The sequence below is a fragment of the Teleopsis dalmanni genome, chromosome 2 (genome assembly GCF_002237135.1).
Source record: "Teleopsis dalmanni isolate 2A chromosome 2, ASM223713v2, whole genome shotgun sequence".
NCBI classification, from domain to species: Eukaryota; Metazoa; Arthropoda; class Insecta; order Diptera; family Diopsidae; genus Teleopsis; species Teleopsis dalmanni.
Window position 1 is genome coordinate 211,517,394 of NC_051847.1, and position 26,094 is coordinate 211,543,487.

Genomic DNA, 26,094 nt, shown 5'->3' on the forward strand with positions numbered 1-26,094 from the left:
AAGTGGCTCTTATCAGCTGCAATCATATTAACTAAAAATTTGGTTTTGCTTCACCTAAGCACTTGTACTTGATCAGCGTTATCCCACTTATCATCAGCATCCACATTATGAAGAGCAGCGGAGCTACACGCCGCACTCACTGCTGAAACTGTTGTGTTGATTTTGTGAAAATGTTCATGGGTTGCTCCTTTGGCAAGGAGCAGGATATTCATACATGTGAGTCGTATGGGAGTACGGATAGATGCGTCTATATGTGGTACTTTATATGTGCTTATTGCAGGCAAAGTGGCGTGTTGATATGTTTTTCAAATAGACAAGAATTTAATTAACTTTAATTCATTTTCATTTTCTGAATTTCGTACAATGCAACATTTGCTACACAGCGTTTGTGTTATGTTTATAATTTGTAAAAGCTTATTGAAGTAAAAGTAAATGTAATTGTATGCATGTGTATGAATGAAATCCTTTTACACAGATCAAGTAAAAAAACAACTTCAATATTTTGTCTGTAAAGTTTTTTATAAACATTTTAGCTAGTTGAATTCTCACACAAAAGAATGAAAGTGTACTGAAGAACACAAGGATACTACACCTTGCTCAAAGGCAAACAAATCAACTTTGAAAAAATATGCTTCGATTTTAAATAAATTAAATTTTGTGAGATATAAAGTTATATTTTCTTTTATTAACAAAATTGAAACAAACTTTTCCTATTAGGTTCCTTGAAAGATAATTGATTTGAAATATCTGTTAAAGTATAATACAATCATTTAGAAATCAAAGTTCATTTACTAAGATAGTTCTCTACTTCTACAATATCATTTGATTGGTTGGTTGGTTTCAGTGGCAGGCCATCAGACAGCTTTCCATGCAACTCAATTAGCGATTATTCGCCGTTTTGCTACCACATACCACATAGATTCTAGAATATAGAAATGATCGTCAAATATAGAAATTATCGTCAAAGAAATACCTTCCTTAGCACCAATTTCTTCTGAACGACTAAGCCGGGCATTCACAGAGAAAGTGCTTTATGGTTATGAGGAAAGCATAGTTTTTCTGTGTGGGTTCCTATACAACCTTACAGTGTTCACTTTTATTCTACTTTAATGAGTTCCCAGGATTTAGTTTTATTAAAGATGAACGATGTTAACCTGGAAGTTGTACATGACTTCCATTTGTCATTGCCAAGCTGAAGAAAGTAGAGAGAAGAAAGCAAGGACACATCCAGGGAAGCATTCAAGCGTGCTAAACTGTCAGCTTTATCGTTCCCTTTGATGCTCCTTTGTTCAGGAACCCATATGAGAGTGGTGTTAGCCAACTGGTTTAGTTCGTTGGGTACCTCTCCTCATACTGTCACTCTCTTTGAGTTTTTGGTAAAGGATTCAAGGGCTTTGATTGCTGCCTGGATATCTATGAAAATGGCAACACTACATCTGTACTTGATGCTACTTACAATTTGCCAAAATGCTACTCTAGTTCAACAACTACTATGAACTTTCTAAAAATATCTTATAATGCGTTTACAATCAAAATTGAGCATACTCAACTTATACATTACTTCCTAATCCAGTTGCTTATAAAAAATTCCGATTTAATGGTGCTATGATAATGTAAGCTTTAACATTATCATAGACCTCGTAACTTATTAAACAGCAATAGAAGAAAACTACTTTGTTTATAACTAAAGGAACTGATCTCTATTAAAACCGTTGGCTTAGCAACACTTAAACAATTCCAAGTAATATACAAAAATGATAAAGTTAAATAGCAAAAGTTATAAAAACAGAATAAATAAGTTAACGTAAAATATTGTGTGAACAATGGAAACCGAGCCGCGAAACATATTTTAATGATGCCCCAAACATAAAACGGCGTCATTTTATGAAACACGCCTACAACGTACAACAAGTAATGGAAGGAAAACTAAATCCGCATGAATACGAAAAGGAAGAAATTCATCACACGCCATCAGTTTCAGTAATAAAATCGCTAAAAGATGCCAAGAAGCGCACTGACAACGGCCCTCACAGGCGTGGACTTGTGCGTTTTCTTTGTTACTTTATTAAGTTAAGCAAGCTGAAATACGACAAGGCATCAGATAATTTTATGAAACTTTCTGCACAAATTGGGTGAAAATAATTCCATTCACAGTTATTATTTATATTTACGACAAGGAAACTAACATCGTTTCACTTTATATGCAAACACAAAAAAGGATACAAACTTGGTCGAATGAAAATTTTTATCACGGATTTCCTTCCGACTTTATGCACTTACCGAGATTGTGTTTTCCGTCTTAGTAAAAAAACTAAACAATTTTTTTCAGAAATATATTTTGTGTTAATAGCTCTATATACTATAAACACATAAATAAATATATTCTGTAAATTTCCAAATAATTTGTACTTATTTGTCATCAGAATTTATAAATGCTATATAGGAACCATAAATAACAATTGAAAACTTTTTCTCAAAGTAACTAAAGAGATCGAAGCCAGGTCGACGAAAACTAAATAAAAAAAAAAAAGAATAGAAAGCAGTAACGAAAAAAATGGATGTCTGAAGATCTCTGTAGAAAAATCGAAGAAAGAATCCTATTAAAATTAAAATCTTAAATGAAAATGATCTGCAATGTAAAGAACAACTAAACTTAAAATGTAGAGCACTTAATAAACTTATTGAAAATTAAACAAAATCCGATAAGGAGAAGCCTCCTTCTTTTTACAATTTAGGAATATAAACACAGGAGGCAGTTTCAAAAAGCGATATGAGAGCACTAAATACTATAATACGAACTTTTAGCGGAAAAAACAAATGCAACCCTATGATTCCCATCGGCGACGAAAATTGTAACGTAATCAAATGTAAGGAGGAGCAAGCTAAAGTTTGGAAAGAATATTTGGATCATACGCTAAATTCAAATAGTAATCTTAACGATGCGCCTTAGGTCAAACATAAATACACAAATCAATACCGATCCACACCCACACCAATTGAAACTGAAAATGCAATTAATCATGAAAAATATGGAAAGCGCCAGGATATGATATGCTTGCTGTAGAATGTTTCAAGCAGATGACTCTAAGAAATGGTCTCTAAGATATTCACAACAGTATGACTAGCGTTCACCGCCAGAGGTAATCCAACAAAAATTGTAAACATGATAAAGGCATGCTATGAGGAATTAACCTGCTGCGTATTACCCTGTAGGCAGCTCAACGATGTTTTTGAATAAGCTAGAAGCTGAATAGTAAACTAAGTGATTTAGAATATGCTGATTATGTAGCCATGTTATCCATTTGCAATAGCGATATACAAAATGAATTGAACATGCTTAAAGAATCAAAGACAGCCGGTCTCATAGTAAACAGCACAAAATTGAAGGCAACTACATATATGTATGTGGAACTATTTATATATCTTAGAAATCAAATAACTAAAATGGATACATAGAACATACATAGGACATAGAAATCAGAATTCAAAAGGCTAAAGCTGAGTTACAACTAAAATCATTTATTAATCGTTGTATAAGAAAGATTTTACCCATATGGTGGCCTAAAACAAAAACTGGCGCTTGACTTTGGCAAATATACAAACAAGATACGACTGAAAAAGAAATACATAAGTGTAAGTACGATTGGTTGAGACACTCGCTGAGAAAACGTTACAACGAAGTAACTTATGCTGTACTAAAGTGGAATCCACAAGGTGTAAGAAGTAGAGGCAGGCCGAAGTTAACTTGGCGGAGAACTGTTACCCAGGAAACAGAAAATTCGATTAGGGGGGGGTGAGAGAATAGCTAATTTCTATATAAATATTCAAACAAGCGAGTGCCTTCTGCACGGTTAGGGTTTTATCACAGTATCTTCAGATCTTTAGGTTGCAATGCTTTGCTCTGTTACAAAGCAAAATCCCTTTTTTAGCTGTTTTCGATAAACTATAATTATTCACATTATTTTCATATTCGATTAAGGTCTTATGTCGTACTTTAGATCTGTTAAGACCACAGTGCTTTGCTCTAAAACGCACCCATTTTATATGATTCCAAACAGTTGTACATAACATTATTTTTATATTCGATTCGATTATATTTTATATCTATTTCATCTGATTCCAATTCCAACAAACGTTAAAACATTACATTATTTTCATACTTTTACTTGATATATTTAATAAAAGTATAATTCACTTTTTTTAACATTATTTATATTATATGTAAATCTGTTAATATCTAATTTTAGAATAGTTTTTTATTAAAATTCAATTTATTGATTTCTTACTAATTTACTGAAATAATGGTAGTAACAGCAGTAAAAACCTTGTAAAAACCAGTGCATAAACGCGGGGTTCTCGTTCGTCATAATTGGAAATGAATGTATAAAATCTAAATTCGAACTTTTTATGGGACTCACTAATCTCCATGGTATATTCAGTTCAACGTCTAGTGCCAAATACTTAATTTGATAGGTTTGATTTGAGTCAAAAATCTTCATAACTTTGGCGTCATAGACTTGTCCATCTAAATAGAATGCACGTACAAAATCGCCCACTTTAAGTTTTGTAACAGAACACTTTTCTTCTTCACATTTTACTAATGCATTTGCATGGCGACCTTTGTTTTGAAATCCATCTACTGAATTATTAAACACGGCCATTGAATCATTGTCTGCAATGGAAAAGAAACTTAAACATTTTCAAAAAGGATAAGAGTTATTTTTTACCTTGCAAGTTTTCGTCTGAGTATTGGACCACTTGTATCATAATAGATTCATCTTTATCCACATTAGAATAATCTACACAAATATATTTCAATGAAAAATTCAAATGTTCAACTTTAATTGCTGTAATACCTTCTTTTGATTTGTGAAGACTTGCAATATGATTTCCAGTGGAATCTTGAGTGCTTGATGTTTGTTTTAGCTGTTTTTTTTGATGCTGTTCATAAAAAATATTAGGCTTCAAGTTTTCAATATTAATCTCTTGCAAAATGTCGAAACCAAGAACTTTTATAACCCATGTGTTAACATCAGAATTAAAGCGAATCACTTTTGCAGGACAACTTCTTCCGTCACTTAATATGATGATAATTTCCGGTTCCGCACATAGTAGATTTTTTCGCTCTGCTATTATATCTATAATTGACAAATTATTTACAGTACCACAATATGCTTCAGTTGAAGATTGTGGAACATTTGCCACTATTGACCACTTCATAGCATCATTCTTTTCCTCGTCTTTGTGTATACCGATTATGTCTTCAGATTCCGAAAACTTCGGAACTTTTGTAGTTATTAAGTTATTATCGTTAACCGAAATATTTTCATTGAACGTTTCTATAACTTTGCTTAATTTAACTTTACATCTTTCATTTAAATCATTAAATTTGACTTGATCCAAATTAATATCCAACAATTTCGGTGTATTTACGACAGATTCGCTTTCATCAATATGGATTGCTTTAATTATACTTTTTTCATCAGATCTATTAAAATCAAAATCATTTCCGGTTGAAATATTATTAATTTCTTTGTCATGTATTACTCTGTCATACTTTTTAAACCCGCAGGATTCTCTTGGTTTGATATCTCCTACTAATGCTTGTTCAAATTCATTGCAATCCATTTTTGTGGAAGCATTTTTTAGTAATTCTTGGACATCAATTTTATTTGTAGTGATAGAAGTTCCAGTGTCATTATCAGATATTTCATCCACTTCCTTTATATTGTTCATACTCACTTCACAATACTCATCGTAGTCAGTGAATTTTACTACACAAGAGTCGGATTTTGAGGAAATAGTAACTATTTCTGCCAAATAGAATTCGCCATCTTCATATAATGCTAGAACCTTTTGTCCAACTTTAATATCAGGAATACAATTTTCCTCACCAATTTTTGTGGAATCATTTGTTAGTAAGTCTTGAACGTCAATTTTATTTGTGGTGATAAGAGTTCCAGTGACATTATCAGATACTTCATTGACTATTTTTATATTGCTCATACTCACTTCACAATACTCATTGTAATCAATGTATTTTACTACACAAGAGTTTGAATTTGAGAATATAGTAACTATTTCTGCCAAATAGAATTCGCCATCTTCATATAATGCTAGAACCTTTTGTCCAATTTTAATTTCAAGAACAAAATTTTTATGATCTATTTTTGTGGAATCATTTGTTAGTAATTCTTGGACATCACTTTTTTTTGTGGTGATAAGAGTTCCAGTGTCATTATCAGATATTTCATCGACTCTTTTATATTGCTCATACTCACTTCACAATACTCATCGTAATCAATGTATTTTACTATACAAGAGTTGGATTTTAAGGAAATAATTACTATTTGTGCTGAATAGAATTCACCATCTTCATGTAATGCTAGAACCTTTTGTCCAATTTTAAATTCAGGAGTGTGACTTTCCTTATCCATTTTTATGGAATCATTTGTTGGAAATTCTTGGACCTCAATTTTATTTGTGGTGTTAGAAGTTCCAGTGTCATTATCAGATATATCATCGAATACTTTTATATTGTTCATACTCACTACACAATACCCATCGTAGTCAATGAATTTTACAACACAAGAGTTGGAGTCTAAACAAATAGTTACTATTTCTACTAAATAGAATTCACCATCCTTATGTACTGCTAAAACCTTTTGTCCAATTTTAAATTCAGGAATATAATTTTCTTCACCTAATTCTGTGGAATCATTTGTTAGTAGTTCTTGGACGTCAATTTTATTTGTGGTGTTAAGAGTGCCAGTGCTGTTATCAGATACTTCATCGACTCCTTTTATATTGCTCATACTCACTTCACAATACTCGTCGTAGTCAATATATTTTACTATACAAGAGTTGTAATTTGACAAAATAGTTACCATTTTTGCTAAATAGAATTCACCATCTTCATGTAATGCTAGAACCTTTTGTCCAGTTTTAAATTCAGGAGTATGACTTTCCTTATCCATTCTTGTGGAATCATTTGTTGGTAATTCTTGGACATCAATTTTATTAGTGGTGTTAGGAGTTCCAGTGTCGTTATCAGATATATCATCGATTTCCTTCATATTGCTCATACTCACTACAAAATACCCGTCGTAGTCAATGTATTTTACTACACAAGAGTTGGAGTTTGAATAAGTAGATACTATTTCTACTAAATAGAATTCGCCATCTTCATATAATGCTAAAACTTTTTGTCCAGTTTTAAATTCAGGAGTGTGACTTTCCTTATCCATTTTTATGGAATCATTTGTTGGAAATTCTTGGACCTCAATTTTATTTGTGGTGTTAGAAGTTCCAGTGTCATTATCAGATATATCATCGAATACTTTTATATTGTTCATACTCACTACACAATACCCATCGTAGTCAATGAATTTTACTACACAAGAGTTGGAGTTTGAACAAATAGTTACTATTTCTACTAAATAGAATTCACCATCTTCATGTACTGCTAAAACCTTTTGTCCAATTTTAAATTCAGGAGTATAATTTTCCTTACCCAATTTTGTGGAGTCATTTGTTAGTAGTTCTTGGACCTCAATTTTATTTGTGGTGTTAAGAGTGCCAGTGCTGTTATCAGATACTTCATCGACTCCTTTTATGTTGCTCATACTCACTTCACAATACTCGTCGTAGTCAATGTATTTTACTATACAAGAGTTGTAATTTGACAAAATAGTTACCATTTTTGCTAAATAGAATTCACCATCTTCATGTAATGCTAGAACCCTTTGTCCAGTTTTAAATTCAGGAGTATGACTTTCCTTATCCATTTTTGTGGAATCATTTATTAGTAATTCTGGGACCTCAATTATATTTGTTGTGTTAGGAGTTCCAGTGTCATTATCAGATATTTCATCGACTTCTTTTATATTGTTCATACTCACTTCACAATACTCATCGTAGTCAATGAATTTTACTACACAGGAGTTGGAGTTTGAACAAATAGTTACTATTTCTACTAAATAGAATTCACCATCTTCATGTACTGCTAGAACCTTTTGCCCAATTTCTAATTCAGGAGTATGACTTTCCTTATCCATTTTTGTGGAATCATTTGTTAGTAATTTTTGGACCTCAATTATATTTGTGGTGTTAGGAGTTCCAATGTCAATATCAGATATTTCATCGACTTCCTTTATATTGTTCATACTCACTTCACAATACTCATCGTAGTCAGTGAATTTTACTACACAAGAGTCGGATTTTGAGGAAATAGTAACTATTTCTGCCAAATAGAATTCGCCATCTTCATATAATGCTAGAACCTTTTGTCCAATTTCAATTTCAGAAATAAAATTTCTCTGATCTATTTTTGTGGAATCATTTGTTAGTAATTCTTGGATATCAATTTTGTTTGTGGTGTTAGGAGTTCCTGTGTCATTACTAGATATTTTATCGACTCTTATTATATTGCTCATACTCACTTCACAATACTCATCGTAATCAATGTATTTTACTATACAAGAGTTAGATTTTAAGGAAATAATTACTATTTGTGCTGAATAGAATTCACCATCTTCATGTAATGCTAGAACCTTTTGTCCAATTTTAAATTCAGGAGTATGACTTTCCTTATCCATTCTTGTGGAATCATTTATTAGTAATTCTTGGACCTCAATTATATTTGTGGTGTTATGGGTTCCAGTGTTATTATCAGGTATTTCATCGACTTCTTTTATATTGTTCATACTCACTACACAATACCCATCGTAGTCAATGAATTTTACTACACAAGAGTTGGAGTTTAAACAAATAGTTACTATTTCTACTAAATAGAATTCGCCATCTTCATATAATGCTAGAACTTTTTGTCCAATTTTAAATTCAGGAATATAATTTTCTTCACCCAATTCTGGGGAATCATTTGTTAGTAAGTTTTGGATCTCAGTTTTATTTGAGGTGATAAGAGTTTCAGTGTCATTATCAGATATTTCATCGACTCTTTTTATATTGTTTATACTCACATCAGAACACTCATCATAGTCAATGTATTTTACTACACAAGAGTTGGAATTTGAGAAAATATTTACTATTATCGCTTTATAATATTTGCCATCTTCATATTTAACAAATACCTCCTCACCTTCAGAGTATTCAGGTATAACAGATATTTGTTCCGATTTTCGAACCAATATTTTTTCATTCTTAAAATTAGAATTTTTTAAATTTTTTTCTTTATTTGGCTCTATATCCCCTAATGATATTTCATATAATTCATCGTAATTAGTGTCATCATATTTTATAATGCATTTTTTATTTGCTAACATACTTATAATAACAGCTGGAAATTTTTCATCATTGTAAAGTGCTAATACATTGTCACCAACTGAGTAATTACTATCCTTGGCATCATTTGATGTATTTGATGAATCTTTTACTTGAAGAGGTTGAGCTGAATGTTTCAGAAATGCAGTTGTAAATTTAGAACTGCTATCCTTAGTAATTGATTTATTCTTCACATCAATTGATTTAATTTTGTTGAATCCGATTTTGTATAAAGTATCATCGTATTCGGTGTACACGACTTTACATGAATTTTTTTTTCTAGAAATTTTAACAATTTTTGCAGGGTAGTATTCTCCGTCAGTATAAGCTGCAAGAACATGATCCCCTTCTCGGAAGTTAAATAGTTCAGTTTTATCAAATTTCAAAACTGTTTTGCTGTCATCACCGGAAGTTTGGTGCATAACGCCATCAGACTGAATGTCTCTAATTAAAACACCATTTTTATCGTTCATGGCGTCCACAAATTCACTTAACTTATTAAGTGACTTAGTTGTTAGGTGACTTTTATTATTTTGTATATTTAAACCACATAATTTATTTATGTTCTCTGAATATACTTTACATAGATTCGGTAGATTTACAATTTGTGCATCACGAAGTTCTCCATTCTCATGTGATACTCTAACAATGCTTCCCTCTTTAAGGTTTCCAATATCTGAAAAGTTTTTGGGACTTTTATTTTGTCTAATAGTAACATTGTCAATGCTTTCCTTAAAACGCTTATCTTTTAACGAAACTCTTAATTTATTTTCTGCGAATTCTTTTTTGATAGTGCCTTGATGAGAGTCATTAAGAGCTGAAACAACTTCTAAGTGATCTTCATGTTTATTCAAACTTTTATATAAAGTATGTTTTATTTTATTAACACTTGTTTCGTACAAATCATTATATTCTATGAACTTAACGATACACTTGCCATTTTCACCAATCTTAGTAATTTCGGCAATATATTCAACCCCATCATCATATGTAGCCATTACTTTATCTCCAACCAAATATTGTAGATTTTGTGTTATATGGTTATCAGCTAAGACCATGTCTGATTCATGAAATTTTTCTTTAGACACTTCAAATATTTTAATATCTTCACTTATTTTTTCGGTATGATCTTTATTGTGATGTAAGACATCATTCTGTATCAAACCTTTTCTATTCTTCAACGAAGTATCGATATTTATTGGTTTTATTTTTTCGAAACCTACTGAATATACTTCATTATAATCTATGTAGTTTACAATGCAACTAAACCCATCGCCAGCTAGCTGAATAATTTTCGCCTTGTAGTATAGTCCATCATGAAAACAGGCCAATACAATATCCCCTTCGGAATATTTATGTTTTCCAAGTGCTGCGTCCTTTAAAAAACAAAAGAAATAGTTTTCATATTATTACATTATTATTATTGACTACACACGTTTTAGAATATAGTCCTGCATTATATATAGCAACAATTTTATATCTCACAAGAATGTCCTTTTCTTTTTGCTTACATCTCAAATGAATATTAACTCTCAATTAAATTAATTTAACTTAAATACGACATTATAAATAGTGTACGTGAGTGATTACTTTACCATATAAATCATGACTTAATATAGAAAACTGGCATAAAATATATCATAACATCTATTTCATATTCTCTAGCTTCGTAAAGCCACAAAATAATATTAACTGACTTCTCAAGTCATTATCATGTGATGAGCGCAACAAATAATTATGAAAATGCATAATTTATTAATCCCTGATAAATATATTTGTAATGGGGACACCTAAATTTATAAGTTTCTATTATTAGTATTTTTATTTATTTAATAAAAAGTCAGACAAACGATTGAAACATGTGCCTCCAATTAAAAGTTATCTTCTTCTCTACTGGCACATAAACCAATCTAAAAAAATATGGATCAAACCACCAAACCATATTTTTATAATATTTTAAATACATAATTTCATTTAAATTATTTAAAACATATTAAGCCATACATTTAACTAAATCAGTTAATTTTATTTATCACTTCCAAAATTGTAAAAAAAACATAACCTCAAATCATTCCATTATAAATAATATTTAATTTCTTCAAATCCACGTGTTTTGCTATTTCTGAACAAATAAAAGTAGATATATGTATATTGTCTTAGAAATTGAACGATTATAAATTAAACAGGAATCCATATATTTAGTACATCCAATGGACTTAATATATGAGCAAAAACATGAATGAAATTTGCTTGAATAAATAAATCGCATGTTTTACAGAACTTTTATTTTCCGGTAAAGAAATTTATAATAATATATAAATAATAATAAATACCTTTTGTTTTGGAATCATCTTTTTAAAAAATTAACACAATTTATACCGATGTTTAATTGTTTTCTGGGAAACGAAGGATTATTATTACTTTACCACTTGAAGTTAAAACACATAAAGGCAGACCAATAAGAAAATTTTGTATTGTAATTTTTTTGTAGTTTTAATACGCATATCTGGCAATGCTTTCATCTTACTACATGCCTTACAACTTGGTTTGATAATGTGAAATATATATATTCTATACATAATTACATAATAATTATGTATTTTATATGCATAGGTATGATTAAAAGGTTTCAGAATAGAAAATTTAATGATATTAATATGGTGTTTACATTGTGATATTAAAAGTAGATTTAAGCAATAATCGAGATTAAAGTACTAACGACGTTGTTTAATCTCAGATTTCACATACAAAAGTTAATCTCCTTTTGGTCGACATTAATTTTTAATCTCCTCAGAAATGGTGATAAGTTTTCGGTGCAACTCTGCAAATGGCTTAATATCGTATATATTGTTACGATCTTAGAAGAATTGGAAAAGAAGTGTCAAAATCAGTTCAAAACAAACATTGAAAATTTGAAAATGCCGAAGTGAGTAAATTTTTAATAAATTTGTTTAATAATAGTTTTGTACATAATTATAACTAAAATTTGTTAAATTATTAAATTTATATAACAATTTTTTATACAAAGTTGTTATTAAATAGTTTATTTACAGACACACGAAACGAAGCTTAACACGAGAAACGTCAAAATTAATCTCCAATGTATAATGTAAACAGTGGAATTAAAAATGCAGATTAACTTAATTTCGTTTTCTTAATCTCACAACGTAAACGTAATATAAGAGTTGTCTATATATTTCAATTTAATTATATCAGTTAATAAAATTTTTCAAGTTCATCAAATAAGGTAGTAAGCGTTATGGATTATAAATAGTACAACTTCATGTTATATACTCATAATATCTAATAGCTTAGGGATGTCCAGACTACATACAATCGCGGGCCAATACCGCCGCAGAGACAAATACTAACGTGTATGATTTTTTTTAAGGAAAACTAAAAATACGGTCGTAATGTTAAATTTAATTTAATTCATTTTTTATTAATTTAACTTTCACAATTCTATCATTATACTATGTTCAGACTCACCTTAATTTATCAAAAATCTTAATTTCATCTTCGTTTTGGTGAAATTAAGTTGTTTTTTTTTCATACAAAATTCAGTTTTGAGGTTAGAACGTCTGTGATAGCACAGACGATATATGAAAAATCACTTTAAAGGTAGAAATCCTAAATATCTAGTGCATCAACGAAACTCCTTTGAGAAGGTGCGATTCCCCTATTTAAGTGGAAAGTAACCAACCTGACAAGTCTAGCAGTATATGTTGTTTTTAACTTATGTATAATACAAACGAGTAATTTTGTAGTTTTGATTTCTTTAGAAATAGTGACCTTTCAAGCGCTATTCAAGAAGGAAAATCTCTAAGAACAGGAAGCTGTTATATAACCAAATAATTCGTCAATCACTTCTATATGGATGTGTAGCGTTTAGCAAAGCTTCAAACACTACTATTCGTCAGCTAGAAATTGCACAAAGCCAGGCTCTGAGAAGACTTTTGCAGCCATGATATCCAGCTAGTCCAATATTTGTTTTCTAATTTAGTTTAGAATCAAGGACGACACCAAAGTATTTAGCCTCCGAGAAAAGATTCAGGGCAATACCATCCAGTCTGGTGGATGTAGTTATTTTGGTTTTCCACGTGAACAGAACAAGCTCTACCTTAGTAGGATTAACTTCTAAGCCGTTAATTTTAGCTTAACTGTATATTGCACGAAGTGTAGATTCCATGAGCTCACTAATCGTTGACAAGTATTTGCATGAGATTAAAATGGCAACGTCATCGGCATAGGCAACAACCTTTCTTCTCTTTGCCCTGAAAATCGATAAGATTTCGTCCAAGCTAAGAAAAGGGGTAGAAAATCGTGCGCGTTAGAAAATCGAAGAATTTCTGTAATCTTTTGCAGTAGAGTAATTAAGCTTTCCCGCTTTCTAAGTAAAAACCACCCTAACCTCCTGTCAAGCATTAGATACATACCCATCTCTTAAGCATCTTGAAAAAAAGTTCACCAGATGATGAACCACGCTTTCAGTAGTGTTTCAACATGGCAGGTATGATTCCATCTGATTCTGACGATTTGTAAGGATCGAAGAAGTTAATTGCCCAAGTAAGTTTATCTGTACTAACAATATTCGCGACGTCACTTATAGTTGCTTGAATAGGATTTAACTATGAATCACAGTCAATTTAGTTGGTGCAGCCTGGAAAGTGTATCATCATTAATACATTTAGTGATTCCTGACTCAAGTCTATTCATGAGTGGTTAGGCTTTTTAATACTGCCTAGAGCTGTTGGATCTCCAGATAGTATTTTTCGAAGCCTTGAGGCTTCATTAACAGTCCCGACAGTTCCACAGACCTGCTGCCAGGGGTTTTTTTTTGCAGTTTTAATTCTGTTTTTGTATGTATTAAAACAGGTTCTGTAATTTTTTTAATCCCCGTCTTGCTTGCTGCTCTTTGCTTTGTTGAAGAGCTTCCTGAATGAAATTCTCAGCACCTCCAATTCAGAATTCCACTAAACTTGAGGTTTGGTTCTTGGCATAGTAAAGGGGCTAGTTAATTCAAAAGATTTATTTAAAATGCCCGTAGCCAAGTCTGACTTTTGTCTCTGTTAAATTTTAGCTAGCAAGTTTTGAAAAATTTGACCAATCAATATTTTTGGGATTTTTAACAGTCGTGGACCCTGAATTTATAAATTAGCAGTAAATGTATCCAACAATGATCCTTAAAGAAGTAAGTGTATGATACCGTCTAATTGTATATCTTAAAGTAGTTGGAACCAGTGATCACTGTAATATCAATAACTTTTCCCTAACCCTATTTCGAAATGTTGGCTTATTACCCTTATTACATAAAGTTACGTTAGTAGAGAGAATAAAATCAAAAATGGACTCACCTCTACCGTTGGTATCACAGCTACCCTAGAGCTTGTGATTACCATTTGTAATGTAACCAACTACCAGAAACAGTCCGCACGATTCTGCATAAGCAATCAATGCTCGAAAGTGTGCTGAGGATGCTTCATTCTCATCGGACTGAAAATATGCGGTCCTTAGCAATAAGCTAGGCCTGTGCTTTTTTTTAAATACAACCACTGTGAGATCACCATTACTGTAAGAAGTTAATGGAAAAATATTAGTATTAATACTTTTCTTTGCAACTATGCAGGTTCTAATCTTACCTTGTGTGTGTGGAGTATAAACACGATACCCGTCCAGTTGAAGTTTGAAGCCTGTCACATGGCAACCGAACCTTTAAAAAGCCTATAGCGTTTCAGTATGATATCCTTGTCCACAACCGGAGGTGAGGTCCACACAGAAAAGATCGGGCGTACAGGAAGTTAAGAGCAAGGAACTATTTCAATTCGAGCTCCCTGCCAGAGTGTGCCAAAGCTGCCGATCGTGCGCGTTAGAAAATCTAAGAATTTCTTGTTGCTACAACTAACAACTTTAAGGCATTTCATCCAGCTCCATCGAAGACCAGTTTCTCAGTATCACCAGCGGCGCTTCAACAAGTAGCCAATTCTTCGACAATATCTTACCATAAGGATCAACATTGTCTATGATAATTACTTGCATCTCCATGCTTATGTTTTACTTGTATGCTTATGTGTCTCTTCTTTAGATTGTGCTCTCTTCGTAGCTATGCACGAAGAAGAGGAGAGTGAATTTAAAGTAGATTCTGTGAATTTGGTCTTTGGTGGCAACTTATAGCTGCTATTCTTGACCGCGTTCAAAGGATCCGCTTTACCTCCTCACCTACCGTGTACGCATTGTCATCTTTTTTCAGATTGGTTGAGGAGAGTATTTTCTCTTTAGCTAAATACTTCTCTTTAGCAGAATCTTACTGCTGTCGTAGTGTGTTCTATGCTGTTGCAGAACATCCTGAAGCTTTATCTTTTTGCTCTCCTAATTTCCTTATTATAGAGAGTGAGAGTTCTTCTATACTCGGTCCAACACCTCCTGTGCGCTTAGATCGGTTGAATAGCCTTCGAGCCTTTGTTCTCAATATTGTTAGTTTATTGTTCCACCAAGGTACGTCCTTAGTTGATTTTATTGAGCTTATCGGGCAGCTACTTTCGTATGCATCAATAATGGCATTGCTGAGGTTTTCAACTGTGGAATCCAGTTGAGTTGCATGCTGAATATTTCCCCCAATATCTAACCGACTTAAGTTAACCTCTAGGTTAGTCTGGTATTTTTTCCAGTCTTTTTTCCTATGGTTCCTAGGTATTCTATTGATATGGGATGCTCCTTCAATATCAAACCTTATAATTCTGTGGTCTGACATGGATGGTTCATTAGAAACTATCTAATTCTTAACTAGTTTGCTACCTAGAGTATTTCCTAGCGTTATGTCAACAATCTTTTCGCGTACCCTCGTTACAAAGGTTGGCGTATTCCCTCCAAACTGCCGGCAGCTGGTTATTGCAAAATTTCACGCTTTGGTTCATCCTGGTGTTTGAGCAACGCGGAAGTTGGTGCAGGCTAGGTATGTTTGGCCTGGTTTGGTTAGAGATGTGGCTGTGTTTGTGCATAGTTACATTGCGTGTTAGAAGTCCAAAATTCAGCGGCATTCTAAAACACCGATTGGTTATTTTAATGTTGATGCTCGGTTCGAACATGTTTATGTTGACATTGTGGGCCCATTGCCTTTGTCTCAGGGGAAGCGTTATTGTTTGACTTGCGTCGATCGTTTTTCTCGGTGGCCTGTTGCTGTAGTTCTATCGGGCGGCGGTTTAGGAAGTTGTAGGAAGTTGCGGCGGTTTTCATCGACGTTTGGGTGGCAAGTTTTGGCTCTCCGTAGGCTATTACCACTGATTTGGGTCGGTAGTTTGAGTCTGCTGTTTTTTGGGAACCTGCAAGGTTGCTTAGAGTGGAGCATTTTCGTAGCACGGCATTCAAGCGAATGCATGGTTAAGCGTTTCCATAGAACGTTTAAGTCGGTCACCCGGTGCCATTTCTCAAGCAGTTGGACGCAGTCCTTTACACTTGTGCGAAGGGCTTTGGCGAAGGTGAAATCTGTTGGGGCTAGTAGACACTGTCAGCCATTTGTCTATGTTCCACGTGAAGTTATGAGTTTTAAACACGTTTTATAATGGTCCATTTCAGGTGCTGCGTCGTGGCGAGAAAACTTCTGTCATTTATTGTCGCGGTAGAGAGGTTACAGTTTCGAATGACAGGTAAAAGGCAGCGTGCTTGACGTATGATGACGTACCAGACCCTCGTCAACCTACAGCGGTACCGAGTGATTATCAATCAGTGGCTGCTTGTGATCGTAATCCTGGATCCCTTTCGTCGATTCTGAGAGTGACGCGATCTGGTAGAATTTGAGAACGATTATTAGCGGTATTGATTCGTGTGTTGTGATGTTGCTAGTACTCCACCGCTAAAAAGGAGTACTGTGGCGATGCAAATAGGCGTTGCAAATTTATTGAAATTGCTTCCAATTTCGTGCTGAATAAATTTGAAAAAAGTTTGATTTTGATCGTAGAGTTCAGTTTTCTTATTTGTTAACAAAGTGAGGAGTCCCTTGGTAAAGTAACAATATCTGATTTGATTCTCTGCGGTATCAATGAAGATGTTTTTAATAATTTGCCATTCTGAACGCTGTGTAGAAGTAGTTGAATTCTATGATTCTTTTAACTGGTTAATATAGCCAACCTATACGTTGGGGTTTTAAAGATTCTGAACGTTAATTTTCCTCTGTATTTATTGCACATATTATTAAACTTATGTCAGCAGTTACTAGGTGGTGATCACTAAATACATCTACCCCTCTACGGTTCTGTAGATCTAGCAAAAACCCTCGACATTTCTTGGAGATATTTATGTGGTCGGTTTAATTTTCGGTTCTGTGGTCTGGCGATATCCAGGTGATTTTACGTTCCGGTAAATAATGTTTCATTTTCTGACTGTCTACCTATGTCGTACTCGCCCATGAAGATCCAAGAGCCATACTTCATAGAAGTAATAGCTCTATCGACGGTGTTATAGAATTGCTACTTGCAAAGCGGATCTGCATCATTTGAAGGCGCGTAGCATTGAATGCTTAAAATATTTCGCAGCCTAATAGAAATTGCCCTGCCTGAGAAACGCACCCATTTTATATGATTCCAAACTGTTATACTTCATATTGTTTTTATATTCGATTCGATTACATTATATATCTATTTCATCTGATTCCAATTTCAATAAACCTTAAAACATTACATTATTTTCATACTTTTACTTGCAATATTTAATATAAGTAAAATTCATTTGTATTACTTTATTTGTTTTATGTGGCAATTTTTTACAATCAATGTATCTTTAAACAATACAATTTTCGTCAATATGTAATTGAGAATAGTTTTTTATATTATAATTCAATTTATTGATTTCTTACTAATTTACTGAAATAATGGTAGTAACAGCAGTAAAAATCTTCGTTCGTCATAATTGGAAATGAATGTATTAAATCTAAATTCGAACTTTTTATGGGACTCACTAATCTCCATGGTATATTCAGTTCAACGTCTAGTGCCAAATACTTAATTTGATAGGTTTGATTTGATTCAAAAATCTTCATAACTTTGGCGTCATAGACTTGTCCATCTAAATAGAATGCACGTACAAAATCGCCCACTTTAAGTTTTGTAACAGAACACTTTTCTTCTTCACATTTTACTAATGCATTTGCATGGCGACCTTTGTTTTGAAATCCATCTACTGAATTATTAAACACGGCCATTGAATCATTGTCTGCAATGGAAAAGAAACTTAAACATTTTCAAAAAGGATAAGAGTTATTTTTTACCTTGCAAGTTTTCGTCTGAGTATTGGACCACTTGTATCGTAATAGATTCATCTTTATCCACATTAGAGTAATCTACACAAATATATTTCAATGAAAAATTCAAATGTTCAACTTTAATTGCTGTAATACCTTCTTTTGATTTGTGAAGACTTGCAATATGATTTTCAGTGGAATCTTGAGTGCTTGATGTTTGTTTTAGCTGTTTTTTTTGATGCTGTTCATAAAAAATATTAGGCTTCAAGTTTTCAATATTAATCTCTTGCAAAATGTCGAAACCAAGAACTTTTATAACCCATGTGTTAACATCAGAATTAAAACGAATCACTTTTGCAGGACAACTTCTCCCATCACTTAATATGATGATAATTTCCGGTTCCGCACATAGTAGATTTTTTCGCTCTGCTATTATATCTATAATTGACAAATCATTTACACTACCACAATATGCTTCAGTTGAAGATTGTGGAATGATTTCAGATTCTGAACATTTAATATTATTTTTTGGTTTTTTAGGAAAATCATTGAATTCAATAAAATTTTTATTTTTAATCAGTTTCACAATATAAGTTCCCATAATAGATCTGATTGTTCTGATTTCAACGACATTCTCTTTGCTATCTTCATATATACAGATTATCCTTTCAGATGCCGAAAATGCCGGCACCTTTGTAGTTATTAAGCTTTTATTATGAACTGAAAAATTCTCACTGAACCCCTTTGTGATTTTGTTTAATTCCACATCGCATATTAAATTTAAATCATTAAATTTGATAAGACCCAAATCAGTATTTAATAATTTCAGTATACTGTCCATACAATGGTTTCCATCAATATGGATTGCCTTAATTATATCATTTTTTACATATAAACTCTTATGATCATTGTTGTACGTAGAACTTTTCTTTAAAAATGATGTACTGACATCTTTAAACTTATCCCAATTGTCTTTATAAGCAGTGTTTCGCAAATTACTTTTTTCTTCATCTCTGTTAAAATTAAAGCTATTTCCGGTTAATATATTATTAATTTCGGTTTCATGTATTATTTCTTCATAATTCTTAATCTCGCATGATTCTCTTGGTTTAATATCTCCTACAAACGCTTGTTCAAATTTATTGTCATTGAACTGAAGAATACAGAAATCGTCATCCAGGAATTCGTAAATTATTGCTACGTTGTCCGTTCCATCTATATTTTTTATTATAACTTCATCCCCCACTGAATAATTAACCGTACATTCCTTCTTTAAATTCAGACTATTGTTGCATATTTTGTTCATAATCGGTTTAATATTAGTTATGTTTATTTCCACATGATCATGACTATCATCATATTTTACAGAACAAACGTCCCTATCGACTTTTGTTAGTAATTCTTGGACCTCAATTATATTTGTAGAGATAAGAGTTCCTGCGTCATTATCAGATATTTCATCGAGTTCTTTTATATTGTTCATACTCACTTCACAATACTCATCGTAGTCAATGAATTTTACTACGCAAAAGTTGGAGTTTGAACAAATAGTTACTATTTCTACTAAATAGAATTCGCCATCTTCATGTAATGCTAGTACCTTTTGTCCAATCTTAAAATTAGGAATATAATTTTCTTCACCTAATTCTGTGTAATCATTTGTTAGTAAGTCTTGGACGTCAATTATATTTGTGGTGGTAGGAGTTCCAGTCTCTTTATCAGCTATTTCATCGACTTCTTTTATATTGCTCATACTCACTTCACAACACTCATCGTAGTCAATGTATTTTACTACACAAGAGTCGGTTTTTGAGGAAATAGTTACTATTTCTGCTGGATAAAATACGCCATCTTCATATAATGCTAGAACCTTTTGTCCAATTTCAAATTCAGGAACACAATTTCCTTCACCCAATTCCTTGGAATCATTTGTTAGTAAGTCTTGGAGCTCAATTATATTTGTGATGATAGGAGTTCCAGTGTCATCAGATACTTCATCGACTTCTTTTATATTGTTCATACTTACTTCACAACACTCATCGTAGTCAATGTATTTTACTACGCAAGAGTCGGTTTTTGAGGAAAAATTTACTATTTCTGCTGGATAGAATTCGCCATCTTCATATAATGCTAGAACCTTTTGTCCAATTTTAAATTCAGGAATATAATTTTCTTCACCCAATTTTGTGGAGTCATTTGTTAGTAGTTCTTGGACCTCAATTTTGTTTGTGGTGTTAGAAGTTCCAGTGTCATTATTAGATATTTCATCGACTTCTTTTATATTGCTCATACTCACTTCACAACACTCATCATACTCAATGTATTTTACTACACAAGAGTTGGAATTTGACAAAATAGTTACTATTTTTGCTAAATAGAATTCACCATCTTCATGTAATGCTAGAACCTTTTGTCCAATTTTAAATTCAGGAATACAATTTCCTTCACCTAATTCTGTGGAATCATTTGTTAGTAAGTCTTGGAGCTCAATTATATTTGTGATGATAGGAGTTCCAGTGTCATCAGATACTTCATCGACTTCTTTTATATTGTTCATACTTACTTCACAACACTCATCATAGTCAATGTATTTTACTACGCAAGAGTCGGTTTTTGAGGAAAAATTTACTATTTCTGCTGGATAGAATTCGCCATCTTCATATAATACTAGAACCTTTTGTCCAATTTTAAATTCAGGAATACAATTTCCTTCACCCAATTCTTTGGAATCATTTGTTAGTAAGTCTTGGAGCTCAATTATATTTGTGATGATAGGAGTTCCAGTGTCATCAGATACTTCATCGACTTCTTTTATATTGTTCATACTTACTTCACAACACTCATCGTAGTCAATGTATTTTACTACGCAAGAGTCGGTTTTTGAGGAAAAATTTACTATTTCTGCTGGATAGAATTCGCCATCTTCATATAATGCTAGAACCTTTTGTCCAATTTTAAATTCAGGAATACAATTTTCCTCATCCATTTTTGTGGAATCATTTGTTAGTAATTCTTGGACATCAATTTTATTTGTTGTGATAGAAGTTTCAGTGTCGTTATCAGATATTTCATCGAGTTCTTTTATATTGCTCATACTCACTTCACAACAGTCATCATAGTCAATGTATTTTACTACACAAGAGTTGGAATTTGAGAAAATAGTTACTATTTTTGCTAAATAGAATTCACCATCTTCATGTAATGCTAGAACCTTTTGTCCAATTTTAAATTCAGGAATACAATTTCCTTCACCTAATTCTGTGGAATCATTTGTTAGTAAGTCTTGGAGCTCAATTATATTTGTGGTGGTAGGAGTTCCAGTCTCTTTATCAGCTATTTCATCGAATTCTTTTATATTGCTCATACTTACTTCACAACACTCATCGTAGTCAATGTATTTTACTACACAAGAGTTGGAATTTGAGAAAATAGTTACTATTTTTGCTAAATAGAATTCACCATCTTCATGTAATGCTAGAACCTTTTGTCCAATTTTAAATTCAGGAATACAAATTTCCTCATCCATTTTTCTGGAATCACTTGTTAGTAATTCTTCTACCTCACTTTTATTTATGGTGATAGGAGTTCCAGTGACATTATCAGATACTTCATCGACTTCTTTTATATTGTTCATACTTACTTCACAACAGTCATCGTAGTCAATGTATTTTACTACACAAGCGTTGGAATTTGAGAAAACAATTACTATTTTTGCTAAACAGAATTCACCATCTTCATGTAATGCTAGAACCTTTTGTCCAATCTTAAAATTAGGAATACAATTTTTCTCATCAATTTTTGAGGAATCATTTGTTAGTAAGTCTTGGACCTCAATTATATTTGTGGTGGTAGGAGTTCCAGTCTCCTTATCAGATATTTTATCGACTTCTTTTATATTGCTCATACTCACTTCACAACACTCATCGTAGTCAATGTATTTTACTACACAAGAGTCAGATTTTGAGGAAATAGTAACTATTTCTGCCAAATAGAATTCACCATCTTCATATAATGCTAGAACCTTTTGTCCAATTTTGAAATCAGGAATACAATTTTCTTCTGTCAATTTTGCGGAATCATTTATTAGTAATCTTTGGACTTCAATTATATTTGTGGTGATAGGAGTTCCAGTGTCATTATCAGATATTTCATCCACTTCTTTTATATTGTTCATACTCACTTCATAACACTCATCGTAGTCAATGAATTTTACTACGCAAGAATTGGAGTTTGAACAAATACTTACTATTTCTGCTAAATAGAATTCGCCATCTTCATATAATGTTAGAACCTTTTGTCCAATTTTAAAATCAGGAATATAATTTTCTTCTCTCAATTTTGTGGAATCATTTGTTAGTAAATCTTGGACCTCAATTTTATTTCTGGTGATAGGAGTTCCTGTGTCATTATCAGATATTTCATCGACTCTTTTTATATTGTTCATACTAACTTCACAGCACTCATCGTAGTCGATGTATTTTACTACACAAGAGCTGGTATTTGAGGAAATATTTACAATTATCGCTTTATAATATTTATCATCTTCATATTTAACAAATACCTCCTCACCTTCGGAGGGTTCAGATATAATAGATATTTCATTGCGATCAACATTAGTACTTTTGTTTACTTTGTTTAACGATTTTTGAACCAATATTTTTTCATTCTTATTATCCCAATTTTTTAGTTTTTTCTCTTCATTAGGCTCAATATCGTTCAATGAAACTTCGTATATTTCGTCGTAATCATCATATTTAATGCAACATATATTTTCTTTTTCTAAAACGCTAATAACAACAGCTCGGTATTTTTCACCATTGTAAACTGCTAATACATTGTCACCAACTGAGAAAATAATATCCTTGGCATCACTTGGGGTTTTTGATAAATCTTTTACTTGAAGAGTTTCAGCTGAATGTTTCAGAAATGCAGCTGTAGATTCAAAACTGGATAATGGTTTTCTATCCTTGGTAATTGATTTATTCTCTACATCAATTGATTTAATTTTGTTGAATCCGATTTTGTATAAAGTATCATCGTATTCGGTGTACACGACTTTACATGAATTTTTTTTTCTGGATATTTTAACAATTTTTGCAGGGTAGTATTCTCCGTCAGTATAAGCTGCAAGAACATGATCCCCTTCTCGAAAGTTAAATAGTTCAGTTTTATCAAATTTCAAAACTGTTTTTCTGTCATCACCGGAAGTTTGGTGCATAACGCCATCAGACTGAATGTCTCTAATTAAAACACCATTTTTATCGTTCATGACGTCCACAAATTCACTTAACTTATTAAGTGACTTAGTTGTTAGGTGACTTTTATTATTTTGTATATTTGAATCACATATTGTGTGTATGTCCTCTGAATAAACTTCATATAGATCATTGAAGTCTTTATATTTAACTATGAAAGTACCCTTATTTGAAAGCTTTACAATTTGTGCATCACGAAGTTCTCCATTCTCATGTGATATTCTGACAATGCTTCCCTCTTTAAGGTTTCCAATATCTAAAAGGTTTTTGGGACTTTCATTTCGTCCAACAGTTTTTATATATGTTACGTTGTCAATGATTTCTTTAAAACGTTCATCTTCTGAAGATACTTTTAATTTATTTTCTGTGAATTCTTGTTTGATAGTGCCTTGATGAGAGTCATTAAGAGCTGAAACAACTTCTAAGTGATCTTCAGGTTTATTCAAGCTTTTATATAAAGTATGTTTTATTTTATTAACACTTGTTTCGTACAAATCATTATATTCTATGAATTTAACGATACACTTGCCATTTTCACCAATCTTAGTAATTTCGGCAATATATTCAACCCCATCATCATATGTAGCCAATACTTTATCTCCAACCAAATATTGTAGATTTTGTGTTATATGGTTATCAGCTAAGACCATGTCTGATTCATGAAATTTCTCTTTAGACACTTCAAACATTTTGATATCTTCTTTCATTTTTTTTTCGGTATAATCTTTATTGTGATGTGGGACATCATTCTGTATCAAACCTTTTCTATTCGTCAACGAAGTATCAATATTTAATGGTTTTATTTTATCAAAACCTACCGAATATAGTTCATCATAATTTATGTAGTTAATAATACAATTAGTCCCATCACCGGAAAGTTCAACAATTTTGGCCTTGTAATACACTCCATCTTCAAAACATGCCAAAACGATATCACCTTCGGAATACATATTTTTTTTAGATACTTCAACTGATGTGTCCTTTAATGAATTAAAAGAAATAGGCTTTATGTTATTAAAGTCTAATACCGTAAACGTGTCATGAATCGAAAATCGAACGAGACATGTTTTTCTTTCATTATTAATGGCAATAATTTCTGCTTCTGAATCTTGTTCGTTATAAGTTGCAAGAATTTTATCTTTTACTCTAATACTAAATGTCTCAGTGATTTTTATTAATTCATTAATTTGTTCTGTAGGCTGCTCACTCTCTAATTCCTTAACATTTATTGTTTCTGTGATATCAGTAATGCATGTGTTTTTTAGAGGCTGTGGTATTAAAAAACTCTGATCTATATTATTTAAACTTAAATGGTGTATGGAATTATCGTAATAAATTTTAACAGAGCATGTCCTATCAGCTGTATCTAATTGAAGTATTTCGGCTTCTGCATCTAAACCATTCTCCAGCTTGACTTTTACTATGTCACCTATTTGACAGTTTCCAGTATCGAAGAGTCTCAAATTAGATTTGCTCGAATTGGCAAGTCGCTGCCACTGGACTTGGCGCGCCAAAGATCCAGCTGTTGGCATTAAATCTTGAAAATAAACTACGCGTTCTTTTTCTGATCCGCATACCTTAACAATGCATATTTCATCACAATTATTTACGGAATGAACTGTTATTTCATGTATAACATTATCTATAATTATGCTGTAGTATTCCCCAACAAAAACATTGGTGAAACTTTTTTTAGGAGCCACCTAAATTTTAATGTTTCGATTATTAGGAAAGTTATTTATTTATCGAATTATCGAATGTTATACCACAAATGAATGAAACATGCGCATGCATTTTAATGAACTTTTCAAGAAGATGAAGAAAGCACAAAGCCACACAAAGCAATCTGAAGAAATTTTGAGCAAGCAGCCAAATCAGAAACATTTTAATTATTCTTTAAAATTCTACTGTTAGATAGTATTAGTTTTTATTAATTAATATATTCACTAATATAAACACTTTCCATTGATAAAATCACACAAATTTATTTTTACAAAATTTGTAAAAGAAAACATAGTTTAACTTCGTATTAAACCAATATGTTAAATGAAATAAATACCTTAGTTTTTATATTATCCATATTGCAGATGAATAACGATTAAAAACAATTGAATTTTAATTTGAAACCAAGCTAAACTAGCACATTAATCGTAAAATTATAAGAAACCAAACGGAACCATGTGAACAAAGGGAAAAAGACAAATCGCTCTGATGAAATTCATTCGTTATTCTTTTTATCTACTATTCGTAATGTGGCGACGTCTACAGGATACTACACACCAAAGAAGATAAAGAATAGAAACTCAGAGAAAAATTTGAATAATTGTG

The 26,094-nt window shown here is 32.1% G+C and overlaps 1 protein-coding gene across 2 annotated transcripts; it reads right to left on the reverse strand.

Annotated features, from left to right (window-relative positions):
- Positions 1 to 4,236: 4,236 nt before the first annotated feature.
- On the reverse strand, positions 4,237 to 26,094 carry LOC119680915. Of its 2 annotated transcripts, XM_038093937.1 has the most exons (5): positions 25,826 to 26,094; positions 18,950 to 24,746; positions 4,857 to 5,138; positions 4,728 to 4,799; positions 4,237 to 4,672 (listed from the first exon to the last, which is right to left on the reverse strand). In XM_038093937.1, exons 1-5 carry the CDS (start codon positions 25,844 to 25,846, stop codon positions 4,272 to 4,274), a joined length of 6,573 nt encoding a protein of 2,190 aa, XP_037949865.1. In that variant the 5' UTR covers positions 25,847 to 26,094; the 3' UTR covers positions 4,237 to 4,271. The 2 variants fall into 2 exon arrangements, with proteins under 2 accessions (XP_037949865.1, XP_037949866.1); XM_038093938.1 differs by lacking the exons at positions 4,237 to 4,672; positions 4,728 to 4,799; positions 4,857 to 5,138 and adding exons at positions 18,023 to 18,483; positions 18,539 to 18,610 and having other exon boundaries at positions 18,668 to 24,746; positions 25,826 to 26,093.

Bases quoted from the DNA above. Each gene is read 5' to 3' on its own strand.
- LOC119680915 (XM_038093937.1), bottom strand. From the start codon at position 25,846: ATGGATAATATAAAAACTAAG. The intron at 24,747-25,825 runs GTATTTATTTCA...AATTCATTAAAG, and splicing joins TGGATAATATAAAAACTAAG to GACACATCAGTTGAAGTATC. The intron at 4,673-4,727 runs GTAAAAAATAAC...TTTCCATTGCAG, and splicing joins CTCAGACGAAAACTTGCAAG to ACAATGATTCAATGGCCGTG.